Source organism: Nerophis ophidion, linkage group LG09 (genome assembly GCF_033978795.1).
Source record: "Nerophis ophidion isolate RoL-2023_Sa linkage group LG09, RoL_Noph_v1.0, whole genome shotgun sequence".
NCBI classification, from domain to species: domain Eukaryota; kingdom Metazoa; phylum Chordata; class Actinopteri; order Syngnathiformes; family Syngnathidae; genus Nerophis; species Nerophis ophidion.
The window spans coordinates 13,463,190-13,484,022 of record NC_084619.1 but is presented as its reverse complement, the minus strand read 5'-3'; the positions used below and the strand labels follow the sequence as shown (position 1 = coordinate 13,484,022).

The window sequence follows — 20,833 nt, the reverse complement described above, 5'->3', positions numbered from 1 at the left end:
ATGGTTATTGTTACACTTTACAAATCACTGGTACGATTATGTGGTAGTTTAACCAAAAATCACAAAAATGCTTAGACACACATTTGATATCATCCCTTTCATGCTACCCTGGTTTTAGTGGAATTCCAATTTGTACAACTTTTATTGTAATTCTTTGGTGTTATTTTACTTCCCACTGAAAGTGTGATAAGGACAGGCCTGTAATGCTCGTGTGGCCCGAGGTGGGGGGAAAAATTAGTTTAGAGTTCGTCATTTAATCTCCAACTGCGTTAACGATAATCCTGGATGTACCCTAATATAGCTGACCTCCAAATTGGAAGAGTTTAAAACATCTAAGAAGGAAGAAAAAATGAAAAAACAGGAGTACAAAAGATGAATTAAAGCAGGCGAGCTGCATCTCACGAAGCATCTTGGCTCACTTGATCATCCACCCCCCTACATGAGGACGCATTTACAAAAACCTGCGGCGTTGGAGACGGCGAAATAGGACACAATCAAAGGGATTATGTGCAAGTGTGTATGTATAAACTTGGCATGGCTTCTTAGGCACAGTCCATAGTGACTGATTTCCCTCTAGGTCCAATCTGTCTTTGGAAGTAATTTCATTAAAATACTTCCATAGATAATCTACACCACAGGCATGTGCACGCTCAAGCAAGGTACCAGATTAATATAGCACAAGCAAGTTATATATTTACGAGTTAAAAAGTTACACTTCTTAAGGTCACACACTGCAGAAGCATAACCACAAAATAAAGGAGGAAAGAGATTTTGTTGTGATTTTGCAGTTAATTGTTAAACCTTTTCAATCAAAGTTTGAGATTGGAACTCTATCCATCCATCCATTTTCTACCGCTTATCCCTTGCGGGGTAGTGGGGGGTGCTGGACCCAATCTCAGCTGCATTCGAGCGGAAAGCGGGGTACACCCTGGACAAGTCGCCACCTCATCACAGGGCCTACACAGATAAACAGACAACATTCACACTCACATTCACACAAAAGGGCCAATTTAGTGTTGCCAATCAACCTCTCATTTTACATTATTTCCTATACTGTCCCTGGAATATTGAGTTTGCAAATATGTCCAACTTTAGGAGGCATTTTTGTTCCCTGTGCAATAGACAGACATATGGCTAAAGTCTATTAATCATGTAAAAAGTGAGTGTACAAATATTAGAGCTGGGTGCTGGTAATACAATTTAATCGGTTTTATGCTGCTAATTTCAATAATCCTTGAGTGAGATCAGCCGATAACAATACAGATCACATGTATGAACTGTTAACTTTTCCATGTATTTATAGTGATTGTTTTAAACAGTTAAACACTATCAACACACTATATAAACTATTTACTTATTCTCTTTATAACACAATTGTTTAAGCAAAACAAATCCATCCATCCATCATCTTCCGCTTATCCGAGGTCGGGTCGCGGGGGCAACAGCCTAAGCAGGGAAACCCAGACTTCCCTCTCCCCAGCCACTTCGTCTAGCTCTTCCCGGGGGATCCCGAGGCGTTCCCAGGCCAGCCGGGAGACATAGTCTTCCCAACGTGTCCTGGGTCTTCCCCGTGGCCTCCTACCGGTTGGACGTGCCCTAAACACCTCCCTAGGGAGGCGTTCGGGTGGCATCCTGACCAGATGCCCGAACCACCTCATCTGGCTCCTCTCGATGTGGTGAGGTGGTTCGGGCAAAACAAATCCAATAGTAAACATTAACTTAACATAGGCAAGAACATCAACTACTCATTAAAATATTAGTTTTTTTCCCTGTGTCCAGACATATATACCCTGAGTTTGCAAACATGAACAAAAACGAGACAAAAATGTATTGGGAAAAAAAAAAATCTACTTATCTAATCACTCCTGTATCGAGATACTGATACTACCTGTGGTACCAACACCACAATTTATGGATCGGTCAGCACTCCTCTTATGTGTCGTGTGCTAAGTGCGACAATGCTGACACACAAACAATTGCTGTTACTGTATATTATCCTCTTGCTAACGCTTCTTAATCTACTTGTTAATTTCTTGTTTTTAGCCGCTTACTTACTTGCTGTAACGTGGTTCTATCAACCCGTCTTCAACTTTACTAAAAACATATTTTCTGATGTTATAGCTTAGCTATTAGCATGCCTGATCCTGGCATGCTTTTGGTGTGTGTGTAATATATTTAGCCTTGTCTTCCGTTAAAAAAAGTTACATAAAGAGATCAAATTAAATTTTTAACATGGGAATAAATTCAGTATTTTGTAAAAAAAAAAAAAAAGACAAAGAAAAGTACTTTATATGGTTACACAACAATAGTAATGTTTGTCTTTTGACCTATTCCACACTGGTAGGGTTGTAACAAAACCAATATTTTACCAAAAAGTATTTTGATACTTTTCTAAATAAAGGGGACCATGAAGTGAAGTGAATTATATTTATATAGCACTTTTTCTCTAGTTACTCAAAGCGCTTTACATAGTGAAACCCAGTATATAAGTTACATTTAAAGTAGTGTGGGTGGCACTGGGAGCAGGTGGGTAAAGTGTCTTGCCCAAGGACACAACGGCAGTAACTAGGATGACGGAAGCGGGGATCGAACCTGCAACCCTCAAGTTGCTGGCACGGCCACTACCAACCGAGCTATTCCGCCCCGAAAAATTACATTATTTGCTTTATTTTAACAAAAAATCTTACAGTACATTAAACATATGTCTGTAATTACTATCGAATAACAATTTTGTCCTTAAATAAAATAGTGAACATACTAGACAACTTTTTCTTTTAGTAGTAAGTAAGCAAACAAAAGTTCCTAATTAGTCTGCTGACGTATGCAGTAACATATTGTGTCATTTATCATTCTATTATTTTGTCAACATTATGATGGACAAATTGTTAACATTTATTATTAATCTACTTGTTCATTTACTGTTAATATCTGCTTACTTTCTCTTTTAACATGTTCTATCCAAACTTCTGTTAAAATGTAATAGTCACTTATACCTCTGTTGTTTTGTTACTTTACATTAGCTTTGGATGATACCACAAATTTAGGTATCGATCCGATACCAAGAAGTTACAGGATCATACATAGGTCATATTCAAAGTCTTCATGTGTCCACATATTTCCTGAGTTTATGAATATAATAAGAATTTTAAAGAAAGAATATTTTGTGACGATAAAAAATATTGTTGTAATCAAAGTAGTATCGACCAGATACACTCTTCTACTTGGTATCACTACAGTGGATGTCAGGTGTAGATCCACCCATTTTATTTGTTTATATTGTGACACTGATGAGCTATCCTCCTACGGTGTGTAGTGAAACAAGTTTAGCTATTCCTCGTTCTGCAGGGATGATACTTGGAAGAAACTTACTTTGTTACCATGGAGGCGAAGATTAGTGATTTAAGAAGTAGCTAAAACACTGCCGACCGTGGATGGATGTTAGCTGCTAGCTACTGTAGCTAACCATCTCTTAAAGCATCTCTTCCTGAGGGCGTTTCAGTGTTATAACCTCACCTTTATTGTCAATTTTTAAGCCAAAATGCATCCATTCTCCCTTTTCTGTCTACACACTGTGTCTGTTTGTAAGGACTCTGTGTATGTGCACTGCCAAACATGCTCCTCAGCTTGTAAAACCAGCAATGTCAGGACATGAAGACGAAAAAAAAAAAAAAATCTGGTGAACCGGTACTTTTCAAATACAGTATAGTACTGTTTTTGATTCATTAGTACTATGATAATATACTAGCACCGGTATACTGTACATCCCTACACACTGGCAATGTAAAAAAGTGCACTGGTAATAAAGCATGAGTGAACAGTTATGAGAGAGCTTAAGGCATATTTACAACTATTGTTGGAAAGACACCTGAGAGGAAATGCTGCCTGTAAAATTAATATTGCTGTCAAGTTGTGCAAATCAATTAAACTTGCTGTCTCTGCAAGACACACACAGCATGATGCTCTAGATGTGTTCCGACACATGTTTTACAAAGACATCCCACAGTCAAATTCCTATAAAAGAACAATTCACAGTGTATACAGATTTTCATTTTCCCCACACTTTCCCTCAGGGCCTCCCTTCCGGCATTGCTGGCTCCCATCATTTTCCCTGTGCATGTCGCATACTAATGAAGCGGCTTTGTGCAGCCCACCAAAAAGACCACCAACTGACACAACACACAACAGCGTGTCCAGTGCAGTGTTGCAGTGGGTAAAAAAACAACACCGTTACACATTTGGGAATTGAACATGGAGCGAAAGACGCCCGCAGTAAGCTCGAGCACGCACGTGAATTTTTCCCGACGACCAGATGGTGGAAGACAAGAAGGACAGCAGGGGGAAACTGATGAGCAAGTTGTTAATTATTCTGCTGGTGTGTTTTTTGGAAAGCAGCAGGACATTGAAGCATGACACCAGGGATAATTTGTGTTTTTTAGAAAATACAAAACTCTAACAAACAACTACTACTGACATTGCTGAAAGTGGATTTTCACAGAAGACCGATGGTAACACATCTGTATTCGTTCTCCCACAGGTATTACATTAGACGACAAGTCAGCTGCAGGCAGCAAGACCTATTCTTTACAATAAGAATGAAGAATGAGATATATTTGCATGCATCACTACCGAGACAGAATACACTGCATCTTGTTTAAAGTTTTTTATTTTTCTGCTCTAGGGCTTCACTATAGGACTTTTACGTGATGGTGGTAAAGAGAAACACGCAATCAAATCAACATTTGATCATGTTAGTGTGTGAGAAAATGTGTACAAGTGCCTCATACAACTCAGCACAACTCAAGTTACAAATTTGCAACAAAGCATGAGGTGGACAGGCTCGTCCATCAGTATAATAGAACAGGGGTGACCAAATTGCAGCCTAGGGGGAGCTTGCCTCTAGGTCACGTGATTGCAGCCCTCTTAAAAGGTAAGTAAAGTTGGTTTTGCATAATCGGGCCCCTTTATAAGTAAGCTGATAACTGTGCTATCCAGTTGTTGTATCTAGTTATATATAGATGTCTTACACTTCATTTGCAAGTATTAATATAATAGATTCTGCATGCAGTTGCAATTCCAAGATGTTGGATGACAGTAGCCTATAGATTACCCTGTGTTGTCCAGTCAGGGCGTAGTCTTTGCCATTGGGCTGAATCTAATCTTTTGTTGCACCTAAAAAATGTTTGTACTGGGCGTAGTCTTTGCCATTGAGCTGAATCTAATCTTTTGTTGCACCTAAAAAGTGTTTGTACTGTAAGTATTGTATCTTACTTTCTGGGCAGTAGAGTGCCCCGGATTTTAAGCTGCACCCACCAAATTGTTTAATAAACAAATGTTTTTAATAGGGGTGGGCAAATTAATGCGTTAATTACGCGTTAACTCATCAATCTATTAACGCCGACAATTATTCTATCGCACATTTGCGTATGTTGTTTACATGCTTTTATTTTGTTAACGCCTTTTCTTAACAAGATGGCATCTCCCGGATGTACTTCGGCGTCGAGGAGCTCTTGGTAAAGATGGAACATTTGGCAAAAATACCGGACAATTCTGCAGATTTCATGGCTGGCTTACAGCGTGGTCACTCCAGGATCACTTACAACCGCCAGACAATTCTGGATGTGGATAGATCGGGCCGTTTTGGACTGAATGACGCGTGCTTGCTAGACCGGCTAGCTAGCATGGGAATACTTTGCCGGCTACATCCAGCGGCTTGTGAAGCAGCGGAGTATTTGTGTTGTCTGTCTATTTATGAATAATGCAGACGAGGAGTGTTGGCTGAGTTCTTAACGTTTGCTTTCAGAGCATGCATATCACAACATACAAGATGCCGTCATGGCGACACAACCTATACCGGGCTACCGCGCATGCTCGTCACTCCTGTTGCATGCTGGGGTAGGGTAGTTCTTTTTTTCCCTGGCTCATAACATCACAATATAGTACCATGTATATGCGTTCAGTTTATCAAAACACCAAGCAAACAATCGGAAAATTCCCATCATATAAATTCCTAGATATGGTCATAATTATTTTAAGTGCACTACGCAGCATAAACACAACATTATTAATATTGCTACAACGGAAAATTTGATCAAAAATTCCCTAAAACAGCCCACTACCTATAATATAGTTTTTTTAAACATAAGACCCTGATAAAAAAAAAATGTTTCTGCTGTTACCTCAGAAATTGCCTGTTCAGATGTTATGATTGTGGCTCAGAGATTTGTATGTAGATTATATTTATTTTCCATAACAAACAGGATAACTTAAATACCCTGGCAGTGGAAATAAGCTTAAATGTTTGTATTTACATTTCTTGAGTTGATTTTCATAAAATAAGCTATTTAACTGCTACTGTTTAACAAGGACTGATTTAAATTGTGTTTGCACAACAAATGTTTTGGCGCTTTTGTTCATGTGGGAGAATATTCCAATAAAGGTGCATTACACACTACTTTTGAATTCATTATTGGGCTTTGCGTATACAATGCAGTTAATCGCGATTAATCGGAGAAATAGTGCGATTAACTTCGATTAAAAATTTTAATCGTTGCCCAGCCCTAGTTTTTAAATATATTAGCTGCATTGAACCATAAGCTGCAGATATATACCAGTACAAACGATTTTGTAAATGTTTCTTTACATACCTTGATTGATTTCAAACAATGCCTGTCACATGGCAGTAAAACGCCTGATCAAAAAAAAAACAGATGTCATCATCATGAACCCACTAGCTGCGGAAGCTTGTTCTCCAATCAGCTATACAGACTCATTAACTCAACAATGCCGTTTGGTGAATTTACAAAACTGACACCATATAAAAAGAATGTCATTGTAAGTTAATGATACAAACACGACACTGGTAGATGTGTTCGCATATTCAATAATGCTAACAATGCTGGCTTGAGTACATTACGATACCACGTACTGAACAAACATGCATGAACACACTCCTAAAGACATTACACAAGGGACGCTTCAGTAAATGCGAATTGTTTTACAAAAACTGCTTGGAGTGATGAAAGAAGAATCCTTTGAAGCAGAAACGCTACAGACAAATATAGATGAAACATGATATACTTTACGGTTCAAGGGACGAAACAGGAAGTACATTTCAAACCGCAGCGCCTGAAGTGTGTAGGCAAAATCGTCCACAAAATGGCGCCATAGCACAAAAAAATAACACACTATTTTAGTGTCTGTTGAAAACTATTTGTTGAATATAAAACATTATTGCTGTGAGCGAGGAAACATCCCAAATTAGCTACACTTTGATTTTTAGTACTGATGGAACTCGATCAGTGCCTATAAAATTACTGAATTCAGTACCTATCCCTGGCAATGACGATTCTTCTGAGACTGCAAGAGAAGTTCAGCATCTCCCAAAATGTCAAAATAAATAAGTGGTCAAAAAGTACTTGTGTTGGCAGTTCATTGACTAAATATTTGCCAGAATACGTTCAACTTTTGTTCAGAATAAGCTACCTTTGCAGCTTTTGAGGCAACTTTCTTCTCATTCATTGTGGTAGCGTCACAGTGCATTAACCGGTATTGAAACTGAGCATCTATGGACTTCATAGATAGGGTTTTTCCACTGCATTAAAACTATACAGTCGTTGGATAATTGCTCCACTTTGTCCAGCCAATTGGATGCTCTGCGTCTCTGGAAGTAAATAGAAAGTAGGCTTGGCCTCGGCTGGCCTTGGCCAGGTTTATCAATTAAATGCTCAACCAAGGTACTGACGATTCTCGGCTACAAAAGATAGCTCGTAGTAGGTGGAACGTCACCTCGCTGGGGTGGGAGCTTCAGCTGGTGCGCGATGTGGAGAAATTTCTGCTTGATCTACTCAAACTCCAGAAACCCCAGCGAGGTAAAAAAAAAATTGGAAAATTATCAGCTGGGGGACACGGGGGCCCTTTTGGGAGTTCAGGGGAAATCGCCACCTGAAGATTTTTACCATTTTTAAGATGCTTTGTAAGGCATTTCCTACATTGATTGATTGATTGATACTTTTATTAGTAGATTGCACAGTACAGTACATATTCCGTACAATTGACCACCAAATGGTAACACCCGAATAAGTTTTTCAACTTGTTTAAGTCGGGGTCCACGTTAATCAATTCATGGTACAAATATATACTATCAACATAATACAGTCATCACACAAGTTAATCATCAAAATTATGTAAGCCCTAATTATAAATTCTGTGATCCCCAGGTGATTCTTTAGATGCTCTGGATTAGGGCTGGGCGATATATCGATATACTCGAAATATTAGGGGTTTGAGAGCTATAGAAAATGACTATATCATGATATTCGAGTGTACGTTTTAGCTGCGGTCATTACACTACAGGCTCTTCCCACTCCTTCTTGTGTCTCCTTCTCACAGACAGTGAGCGCACCTTCTTACATAGGTCACACGTCACATACGTATACGCCCTCGCGGAGCAGAGAGGTAGCAGCATGGGTAACGTTAGCTGTGATGCTTGCGGAGCCATGCGAGTGGTAATACGAGAGAAAGAAGGTGCCAATCTGGTAACAAATGAAGGAAGAATTTATTCCCAAGAAAAACAGCAGAGGGTCCATCATCTGACGGTGGTTTGGCTTCAAGTGGGAATACGTTGAAGAGACAACCGTAATTTGTCAAGTGTGGTGCGAAAGCGTTGCTACGAAAAGTAGCATTACTGCTAATATGTAGCATCATTTGAAAAGTCACCTGCTAGAGAATGAAGAGCGCTTACTCCGCGAATCAACATCTCCATTCGGTGCCACACGCCCACAAAATCTTGCACAAAAGTGCACTTTATTTGTTTTAAACTATTGTAGTGGCTTTCTGTACAAAAAGTGCACTTTGATTTAGTGTTGTTTTGATATGTCATCTTATTTATTTATTTTTATTTATTTATTTATTTATTTCGGCAATCTTCACATAAAAGAAAACACAACAACAAAAAAAGAAAAAAAAAAAAAACACTCATTTGAGCAATGATTGAGCCGAAAGGGTGTAGGTTGAAGCAACGCTTATATAAACCTACCCCATCACAACAAGAACAAGGTTCAAAATATATAAAATCCACAAAAAAAATATATATATATATTACTTTTTTTTTTAAACAATATATAAGCAACATATATGTAGCACACGTCTCATATACAGTTTAACATTTAAATCAAACATATACATTTGTACACTTATATATATATATATATATATTTATAATATATACACAATTTATTTAAATTCCATATAAAGTGGTAATATATACATTTTAATATAACCTATATGTATAATTATGAAATCATAAATTGTATTTATATACATATTATATATTATTGTCTTTCTAAAACAATGTTTGCTCTTCTTTCTTATATTTACTAATGATAAATGATCTTAGTGACATCATGCACAAAAGTGCTCTATTAGCTTGTTTTAAAATGTCTCTAATAATCTTGCACTTTCTGTTTTGGAAATGACATAAATGTGTGTGCCACTGCTTAATAACTGTTTAATAAATACACTTTTGGTCAATTGACTTAGTTGTGATTTCCCTCTCTGCATGAAAGTTTAAAATGAGCATATATTAATGCAGTATGGGCAAGTGTTTTAATGTAGACTGATAGAACCATCATACTGCTGTGATTATATGTATCAAGTGTTCATTCAAGGCTGAGGCAAAATATCGAGATATATATCGTGTATCGCGATATGGCCTAAAAAAAATCGAGATAATCAAAAAAGGCCATATCGCCCAGCCCTACTCTGTGGGATTTCAATGCTCACATTGGCAACGACCTCAGCTAAGCAAAAGAAAATAGATGGATGGATGGATCCTGCTTTTCATATGGTGGACTTTACATGTTTTGTTGCGATATATTACATACGGCACTTAAACACATCTGATACTGGGTGAGGAAAAAGTGTATTTGAGTACAATTATTCATACTGGAGTCTTTCTAACATATGATCACACCCAAAACAAGCAAAAATGTTTCTTACATCCCTTGTGTCCAATTATGAGAAGACTGCTCAATGTGGTATGAAGACGCAGTGAGGTGGACTTTAATATTTCATTGCAGTTTTCCTGTGTGTTTGGATGTAATGCATAGCTCCGAATCTAAGGGCCCACTGATTTTACAAGAATGTTTTATTAGTTTTGCAATGATTTCTTCTTAGAATAAATATTTAACTGTGTAGGACCACACTTTCTACCACTTTAATCTACAGTCAAAAACACTAAACTGATACATGATCAGTGACTTTGTGGATTCATTTTTCAAGCTTGTGTCAAATGTAAAACAAAAACATTTGCCAGAGTCTATCCTGAAATATGTGCTTTCAAAACATCATGCAGACATCTTGGAGCACATAATGACCAAAGCGGTCACCTTCGGCACAGCAACACCATTAATGTGTCAGGCAAGCTCAAGACAGTTGAAAGCAGCAATCAAAATCCTTCGCCTCATTTATCAAAAGTGATGCATTGATGGAAGTCATACAAGCAAAAAGCACAATAAAATAATACCTTGTCTGAGTCCACTTTGCCTCGGGTGAATTCCAACCTCCAGAACTGCAAGGCCTGCTCCAAAGAGAGGCCGATGCCTTTGAGGAAGAGGCCGTACTGCATGCGACCGCCGTGGCGCAGATGGTGGTTGTCCCTTAAGGCCTGATGAAGTTGCCTCATGCACAGGGGGAAGGACTTGCCTGAGAGCTAAAGGTGGCCGACAACAAACACACTTCAGTCATAATCTCTTTTGCGTTATTTAACATGAAACTACATACTACTTGTATGTGGTTTCTTACCCACTTACCGGATCTATTTGTTCCAAGGAGATTTTACCAACATTTTTTTGGATGCTGTAGTCTTGTCCCAAATAGGAATTACTGGTAAAAAAAAAAAAGGGTGTAAATATTAGTTTAGTTGCATTTAAATTGTGCACTAAAAGCCTCAAATATGGAGTTTTTCTCAAATCCTCAGTGACTTGCCATGTTTGTTTGGGTTTTGCTATTGGCAATAGTGCCGTGTGTGTGTGTATGTGTTTTTCATTATCTTCCTCTATTGTTTTTGTACAGCACTTTGTGTTAGCCACTTGCCTGTGTATGACAAGTACTTTATAAATAAAGTTTGATTTGATTCGTGCTGATTCTCCCGTATGCGCTCAAGTGTTTTTCTATGCACTTGGCGTTGATAAGCTCGTTTCTGTTATTCGTATCCTCATTCCAGATTCTGGACACGCCAACCCCGTTAAATTGTGAACGAAAGCGGTCTCTTTGAATTAATATAAAGGATATTTATGATGATTTTAATCTACATTTAAAACACTTCCATCCATCCATCCATTTCCTACCGCTTATTCCCTTTGGGGTCGTGGGGGGCGCTGGTGCCTACCTCAGCTATAATCGGGCGGAAGGCGGGGTACACCCTGGACAAGTCGCCACCTCATCGCAGCACCAACACAGATAGAAAGACAACATTCACACTCACATTCACACAAAATTAGTGATTCTCAAACTTTTTTCACCGAGTACCACCTCAAAAAACACTTTGCTCTCTAAGTACCACCATAATGACCAATATTTAAAATACAGTAGAATATTAGACTTAAGTATTCATTAAAAACAGTGTGAAGTTTTGTCAATCAATCAATCAATCAATGTTTACTTATATAGCCTGAAATCACTAGTGTCTCAAAGGGCTGCACAAACCACTACGACATCCTCGGTAGGCCCACATAAGGGCAAGGAAAACTCACACCCACTGGGACGTCGGTGACAATGATGACAATGAGAACCTTGGAGAGGAGGAAAGCAATGGATGTCGAGCGGGTCTAACATGATACTGTGAAAGTTCAATCCATAATGGATCAAACACAGTCGCAAGAGTCCAGTCCAAAGCGGATCCAACACAGCAGCGAGAGTCCCGTTCACAGCGGAGCCAGCAGGAAAACATCCCAAGCGGAGGCGGATCAGCAGCGCAGAGATGTCCCCAGCCGATACACAGGCGAGCAGTACATGGCCACCGGATCGGACCGGACCCCCTCCACAAGGGAGAGTGGGACATAGGAGAAAATGAAAAGAAACGGCAGATCAACTGGTCGAAAAAGGGAGTCTATTTAAAGGCTAGAGTATACAAATGAGCTTTAAGGTGAGACTTAAATGCTTCTACTGAGGTCGCATCTCAAACTTTTACCGGGAGGGCATTCCAGAGTACTGGAGCCCGAAATTAAAACGCTCTATAGCCCGCAGACTTTTTTTGGGCTTTGGGAATCACTAATAAGCCGGAGTCCTTTGAACGCAGATTTCTTGCCGGGACATATGGTACAATACAATCGGCAAGATAGGATGGAGCTAGGCCGTGTAGTATTTTATACGTAAGTAGTAAAACCTTAAAGTCACATCTTAAGTGCACAGGAAGCCAGTGCAGGTGAGCCAGTACAGGCGTAATGTGATCAAACTTTCTTGTTCTTGTCAAAAGTCTAGCAGCCGCATTTTATACCAACTGTAATCTTTTAATGCTAGACATGGGGAGACAAGTAATTAAACAAATATTATTAAACAAGTAATTTAACAAATATTTTCGGCCATTGTTACATTACACACAATGCACATCATCAACAATGATACGCCATATACAGTACATATATACAGACTTCTTTGGCATACAACCAGATGAAACCTGCGTACCACTAGTGGTACTCATACCACAGTTTAAGAATCACTGTTCTAGATAATATGTAATGGATAGGTTTTGGTGCAAATTTTGAGTAAATTTTTCTCCAGTCACATTTATAACCCATATCTACAGAAATTTTATTTCTGCTGGGGATCCCAAATTGCAAAATAAAGCACACCCCGCCCAACCTTAAAATTGTCATAATTAATTTGAATATATATATTGAAGTCATCCCCCTATTCTTTTTTTCAGACACAATTGAAAATAGACCTCATAAACATTGCATAGATTCACCTGGTCACAACATTAGGTACACCTGGACAGTCTCTGATCGATTCAGATTCTGCATAAAAAACAGGTGTTATGCACATGCCAAGATTATATGTAAATATTATGATACTATATCCAACCTTTTTGTGTTTCCTCATACTCTTGCGACAAAATGTATCAACCAAACATACTTTGTAATGCTTACAAGTAAGAAAAATTCCTTATAGGTCACCTTAAGAGACTGACTTTTCGCAGGAAAAATCATGGAACATGTAGTTTTGTTAAACAGTTGTGAATATCATTGAAGTCAGTAAAAAACATAATATTTTAATATCATAAAAGGTTGAATCATTTGAATGACAACATAACAGGTTTAATTAATGTGTGCATGTCACCAAAAATATTTGGCTGTAAAGTACTCCTGTTCTTGTTGCCATGTGTCTTCATTGTGACGTTGTATGTGTGTGTGTGTGTGTGTGTGGTGGGGGGGGGGGGGGGTGTTTGTTTCACTTGTTAAATGGTGTAGCCACCCTCATGTTATGTATGATGCTACTCCTTAAGTACAACTTTCTGAAGCCATGACCACAGCAGAAAGGGCTTGGACATTACACATCACTTAGTGCATGCAAGTGTTAATCACATAATACCTGAACAATTTAGGTTTGTTCTTAGTTTAAATAGCTACACACAATTAAAATTATTTGGAGGTAGGACACATAAAAGCAAAAGGATGACAAAAAGCTAATTTACTTTCAGCAAATTACTTTTCCAATGGTGGCCATAAAAAAAAGGTTCAATCAAAAGTTGCTTTATTAGAGGTTAGAATCATTTCCCATCTGTTGTTTGTTTTGTAGTCTTGTTAAAGTTCAACGTTATATTAAAAGTTAAATGACAATCATTTTGGTGAGAAAAGTACTAGGATTTTCCTTGAGAATCCTGAGTGCTGCTCGTAACTGCAGGGGCTGCCACATTAACCTTGTCTAAAATCTTAAAAAGACCCACGACCTTATAAGCAATGAATCAATATCAGTTGGTTTTGGCATTTGCCAGCAGCAGTGACTCTCATCACATTGTGCTTCGCCATCAGAGATTAGGGGCCTGCCCACCAAAAAGCCAACCAGCTGCTCACTAAATCTCATCATGACAATGAGCCGACATGACTTCCTCCATTCAATAAATGTGCTTCCCTTTATCACAAAAATTACACCCTCGCTATATTCTGAGTGGTTCTGTAGAGTTGTTGAAGTTGGGGTTTTTTTTAGAAGAAGTCTTTGAACAACTATTGAATATTGCTTTTTCATTGATTAAGCGAAAGTGAAGTTTGACTAGGTGCTTTGAGAACATGCCATTCATACTGTAGTTTGATTCATGGAAAAATAGTTATTTTGTGCAGGGATGGGTACCTTTACGTTTGGAATAATACGGTAGGTAGGTTGCCTGGGAATCAACACTATACAAATATTCTGTACTTCTGTCTGTGTTCATGTGTAATGTTAATTGTTAGAATGAAAAAAAACTAAATCTATTTTTTTGTTTAACATCTAGTATTACACATTAACACACACAAAAGTACAGAATATTTGTACTGTGCCTCAAATCCAGACTGCACTTTATTGTAGTTTTATTAAATATAACATACAGAATTTGAGCTTTAAAAAAACTCCACAATCTGGGTCACCGCTTGTTGTATGCCAAAGCACCGGTGAGAAGCACTGATAAATACAATTAAACAAAGAATACAAATAATAATTTACTATTTGAAAGTTTTGTTTCGTAAATGTTAACTTGAAATAAAAGTCTTGTAGTATTAATACACCACTCATACTTTGTTTACTGTAGAATTAGGTTTGTGATGACAAGTGGAAGGACAAAATAGCTTTTAAGAGGAAAAAAAAGTTGTCCCCCACAAGCATACTGTAAAAGAAGCAAAATCGAGGCCCTAAAACCGAGGTAAGGACGTAGCATGGGTTACCTGTACTTTTGCACCCCTAGTAAACACAAACATATGTATGACAGTTGTCAGCTGTTAGCATATTACTTTGCTCAAACTAGGTGGAAATGTCTGTAACAACATACTGTAGTAACAAACATCAGGGATGCAACAGTACTCTGTATAAGCCTGCACGGGACAATCCGACTTTAATAAAAAAAAGAAAAGAAAATTGTGATATTAATCAAGATCGAATTATATGAAAAAATTCATCATGATAGTTTTTTTGCTGTATCGCTCTGCCTGAAGTTGAAGCCCAGTTTACTTACGTAAACACGTGAGTGTGTGCAACGCCACGTCATTTTCGCATACTAGGGGTGTAATGGTATTGTAGATACCATAGGGCTGGGCGATATATCGATACACGCGATATATCGAGGGTTTGTCTCTGTGCGATATAGAAAATGACTATATCGTGATATTCGAGTATACGTTCTCACACAGTTGCTTTTAGCTGCGGGCATTACACTACAGGCTCTTCCCACTCCTTCTTGTGTCTCCTTCTCACAGACTTACGCGCACTTTCTTACATACGTCATATACTGTCACGTCATACCTCACATACGTATACGCCCTCGCGGAGCAGAGAGGTAGCAGCATGGGTAATGTTAGCTGTGATGTTAGCGAAGCCATGCGAGTGGTAATACGAGAGAAAGAAGGTGCGAATCTGGCAACAAATGAAGAACTAATTCCCAAGAAAAACAGAAGGGGGTCCATCGTCTGGCGGTGGTTCGGCTTCTGGCGGGAAGATGTCGAATAGACAACCATAATTTGTAAAGTGTGGGGCACAAGCGTTGCTACCAGAAGTAGCATTACTGCTAATATGTAGCATCATTTGAAAAGTCACCTGCTAATAACTGTTTAATAAATACAGTTTTGGTCAATTGATTTGTGATTTCCTTCTCTGCATGAAATTTATATATTAATATATTAGTATATATTAATGCAGTATGCACAATCATTTTTTAATGTAGACACATAGAATCATCATACTGCTGTGATTATATGTATCAAGTGTTAATTCAAAGCTAATGCAAATTATCAAGATATATATCGTGTATTGCGATATGGCCTAAAAATATCGAGACATTAAGAAAAGGCCATATCGCCCACCCCTTAGATACCACGGTATTTCAGTTTTAATGTCTTCACAATAATACCGTGAGAGTATCAAACAAAAACATGGTGTGTAGTTTTTCCCTGGCGCATTAACGTTTACCGGGTCTGAAATAAACTACATCTCCCAGAATCCTCTGCACAGCGCGAAACCGGCAAGATGGGTAAAGAACACTGTAAGCAGGAAGTGAAATGCGTTCGTAGTAGATTAAAATAATTGTTGTTTTTGGACATTTCATCAAAATCAAAATCCAAAACTTTTTGAGTCATGTTGCTAAAAAAAACTAACTCTTTGGCGAAGGTAAGAAAGTCTGCGTTTTGCAAAGCAAAAAGCACTACATTATTTTCGAGCGTTTCCAAGGCTACACAGCCTCCTGATCATGTTACACCGCACGGGGGAAACCACCATGAATTGATTTATGTGGACCCCGACTTAAACAAGTTGAAAAACTTATTCGGGTGTTACCATTTAGAGGTCAATTGTACGGAATATGTACTGAACTGTGCAATCTACTAATAAAAGTATCAATCAATCAATCAAACCAAAAAGTCTACACTGCAGGAAATATGAGTAAACTGTAAATACTACTTGATGAATTGTCAATCCATCCAACCATTTTGCGCTGCTTATCTTTCTCGTTGTCACTAGGTTACCGGAGCCCATTGAGATGCGCCAGGGCAAAAGGAAGCATCCTGGACAAGTCGCCACATCATAAATAGTCACCCAGAAAAGATATTTGAAGCCATGAATTGATTAACGTGGACCCCGACTTAAAAAACTTGAAAAACGTATTCAGGTGTTACCATTTAGTGGTCAATTGTACGGAATATGTACTGTACTGTGCAATCTACTAATAAAAGTATCAATCAATCAATCAAAGGGAAGCCATTATTACATTATAAGTATACATGTCCACTGTGGAGGACACTGCTTTTCAGAAAGTAAAAGTTGAAAGACAGTGAAGTGAACATTATTGTTTAACACTGGATGTTTACATTGTCATTTTAAAGACACAACTGCAAGATTTGTTTAAATATGTTCTTGAAACAGGGAATTGCACCTAAAAATACATGTTTGTAGCAATAAATATGATTACAAAATTTTAGGATTAGGTTTGTGTTTAATGACAGTAAGAATGTATAGTCTAAACATTTCTGACATCTTCATTTGACACACTATGGCGTTTTTAGATCTTTTTTTGGACCTATACCACAATAATATCTTACTGCGGCCTGAATACCAAGGTAACATTGTACCGTGAGATTTTGATACCGTTACATCGCTACCACATACAGGTCAGCTTGCATTCACGTTAGAAATCGTATTTGAAAATTTTTTTTGAATTAGACAACCGACTCTACAGTGGAAAAACTAAGTTGTAGTTTTCATTTCCAAATTTGGAAGTGTTGAAATCGCCATGTAAAATTGCCAGTGCTACTTGGTGGCATGTCTTTGGCTTATCCAATATAAATTGGTATCGACTTCGCACATTTTGAAAAGCGAAATCTTACTTTTGAGTGCTTTCTATCAGGCACGCTATTTTAGTTGGCATAGAAAATTACTTATAAGCAGAGTCAAGCTGAGTCCAGTCATAGTACTTGTTTCCCTGCTAAGTACTGAAAAAGGTGCCAAATCTGCAACGTGACTTCACGTGCAACAAAAGGTATCCTAATGTTAATGTTTGATTTTACGTGACTCGGCACCCAGTAATACCTAAGGATTTTGGTCAGGGCCTATAAAAGTCCAAAATTCACTCCCCATTCCTATTTGTGTGTGCTTCTACAAAAGCTACTTAACTTGACTCTTTTTGTGAATACAATGTATAATACATCAGCACTTGCACGGCCCAGATTGCCACTAAGTGCCAAGAATCAATTCCAAAGCAGATCCCTTTTGGGGAGGAAGGAAATGGTCAGCTAAAAGTTATGAAACCTGCTGCTTACCTGAGGTGGTTAAGGAGCGGCTGGAGCCGTTCATCAGAATGCACCGCCGGTAGCGAGCGAGCCGTCAGCTGCAGGAGAGATTGGCATCGCTTGAGTAATGGTAAACAGGGTGGGTCGAAGGATGAGAACAACCCAACACGGCGGGTTGAGTGTAAAGATTAAGTACCGCGGAGAGCATTAATTACAACACAAAAACATGGATTTGCAGCTCGGCTTTTTTTTTTTTTTTTCACAAAAACTGGCACGCAAAACATGCGGATATGAAAATCCTACAGTTTGTTGAAATGGGAATCACTTTCTGGATTTCACTGTGACCTGGTAGTAATTAATTGATTACCTAACCCTATGAATCCTCCCAGGGTCTATACAGTAGATCCTTGTGGGAAACACAGATACTATTTAATGAATGTGTCAAACTCAAATCAAAAGCCAATAGAGGGTCAAGTATTGCACATATTGCCACAAAATGCTTCATACAGAGCAGGAGGCTTCAAGCTTGAAGAGTGGTACATTTTCTGCACCGGTCACTCTGTCTGTGTTCCCAATAGAGGACTTTACACTTGATGGTGCAGGCATTTTGGTTTCTCATTTGCTTTTCCTATTTGAAAAAGAGGGCCACAAGTCCCATGACAAGGATGTGCTGCCCACTTTAGCAAATAACAGCAGTAATTGGCGATGAATGTTCGACTCTTGCCACCTTCATTGCTTTGTAAAAAACTGTTTTCTACCCTTTTTGTACATTGTGTGTAAAAATTGTAATGGCGGTCAACTTGGCTTGTTTTTATGGGTTGTTACGTAATGTTGTCCGAAATGTGTTGTAAAAATGACCATCAGATTAAGTTAAAGTACAAATGATTCAATGATTGTCACACACACACTAGGTGTGGTGAAATTTGTCCTCTGCATTTGACCCCCCTAAATGGGGGCGTGGTCAAAGAGTGACCCATCCACTCCAACGTTAGCGTTAAATTCCAAGTTAGGATGTACAAAATAAATCTGGTTGGATTAATGCATGTGCACACTTTAATACATCTGAATATGTATTAAACGGCGTGGCGCAGTGGGGAAGAGTGGCCGTGCGCAACCCGAGCGTCCCTGGTTCAATCCCCACCTGGTACCAACCTCGTCACGTCCGTTGTGTCCTGAGCAAGACACTTCACCCTTGCTCCTGATGGGTGCTGGTTAGCGCCTTGCATGGCAGCTCCCTCCATCAGTGTGTGAATGAGTGTGTGAATGGGTAAATGCGGAAGTAGTGTCAAAGCGCTTTAAGTACCTTGAAGGTAGAAAAGCGCTATACAAGTACAACCCATGTTTGTGCGCGTTACTTGGGGACCATTTTTATACCATATTTCAGTAGGAAATCCATCCATGTCTTAATTGCTTGTATTCCGGCAAGTGATTTCTTCCCGGAAGTGAAAACAAGTGGTGGTCAACCAAGCTAAAATGGCTGTTTTAAAGTAAGCATCAATGCACACAAGGGGCCTGCCTATACATTCCTGCAAAGCAGAAAATCTAACATTGCAATTACTTAATTTTTTTTTTAAATGTACATACATATTTGTCGAGTGATAAAGGATTATTCGTCGGTGGAGTTCCCAAACATATCAAACTATCACGTGCTCCAGATATCATTATACACGACAAAACCGATGAAATCTCCTACAACTTCTTTGTGTGTGGCTGGGTCAAGGACATTGGTATAAAGACTGCCCCGGATAAATATGCATCCTTTTTGCTCGGGTAAGGTTGCATTTCATAATTTAACTTTGTGTCTACAGTCATGTTAATTGCCTGCCCTTGCCGTTGCACGCGCCATTTGCAAGTAAGCATTTTTCACTGTCTTTATCAAAATATAACTATAGATGTCAACATTATGTTTGTGCTGAAAGCTTCATATGTGATTGTTGCTTTTGGTAAAATAGCTGCTCACATTTGATTTTTTTATTTAGACTTGCTGAGTTGGTGCTTAACTGAACACTTGTAGCATAAATGTGTCTAAAGAAATTCAAATAATATCAAGATAATACTTAAATGGCAAGCACTAAACATTAAAAGTATATCAAACCAACCTTTAACGGAGTGGTTACTGCAAACTTGTGCATTCTTCAAACCTCTTCCCTTATACTGACGTGTATGTCATCTTTTTTCATAAAATCTTGCACTCTTCTACCAATCTAGATTACCTCTCGAGGAACTCTGAAAAAAACTTTCATCCTTTTTGTGATTTTAACGGTTCGTACAGACCAAAAACAACAGGCATAGGGCTTTTTTTTTTTTTTTAAAAGACTAAACGGCGCCTAGTAAAAATTGAGAAACGATGATGATGGCTTGACCAGCAGTCGTATTCAATAAGCCAAACGTGGTGCCATTTTGAATCCAAGAAATACATGAGGCCCATGAACCTGATTGCTGAACAGTGCCCCAAGAGTAGTAGTATACCTATTCAGTAATCTAAAAAGGTGTTTCCTGTGTTTGCGTTCCAGTTCCCCATAACCACAACAAAAATGGACCGTGGTTGTCTCCTTACATGTGTTAGAGAAAAAGCCTCCAGCGCCCCCAAAAACATCATGTTGTATGATGCTGCTTGTGCCTGAGGATATTCAGTGTGTCTACAACAAAAAGCATAGATAGAATATTGTATCTGGGGGGGCTAAACACTTGCTATGCTTGGCCTACCCTGCAGATATCATGTGTGCATTCCTGTTTCCCTCATTTGAACCCTGTGTTTTTTCACAAGCCCCCAGGACAGTGACGCGGCACTGCAGTACAGAGAATAACACATACAACCACCTTAATTGTAAACATTCTACAGGAGAGGAGCCAGTGCAGGTTCTGTTAACTCA

At 38.6% G+C, this 20,833-nt stretch overlaps 1 protein-coding gene across 1 annotated transcript in view; it reads right to left on the bottom strand.

Moving 5' to 3' along the window:
• The window catches only part of prim2 (DNA primase subunit 2), a 54,771-nt gene that overhangs the window by 16,834 nt on the left and 17,104 nt on the right, over positions 1–20,833 (bottom strand). The window contains exons 8-10 of the mRNA XM_061910373.1: positions 17,991–18,058; positions 10,809–10,881; positions 10,523–10,708 (exon numbers count right to left, since the gene is read on the bottom strand). Of these exons, the coding sequence (XP_061766357.1) occupies positions 10,523–10,708; positions 10,809–10,881; positions 17,991–18,058 (327 nt within the window). The remainder of the gene's footprint in view (positions 1–10,522; positions 10,709–10,808; positions 10,882–17,990; positions 18,059–20,833) is intronic.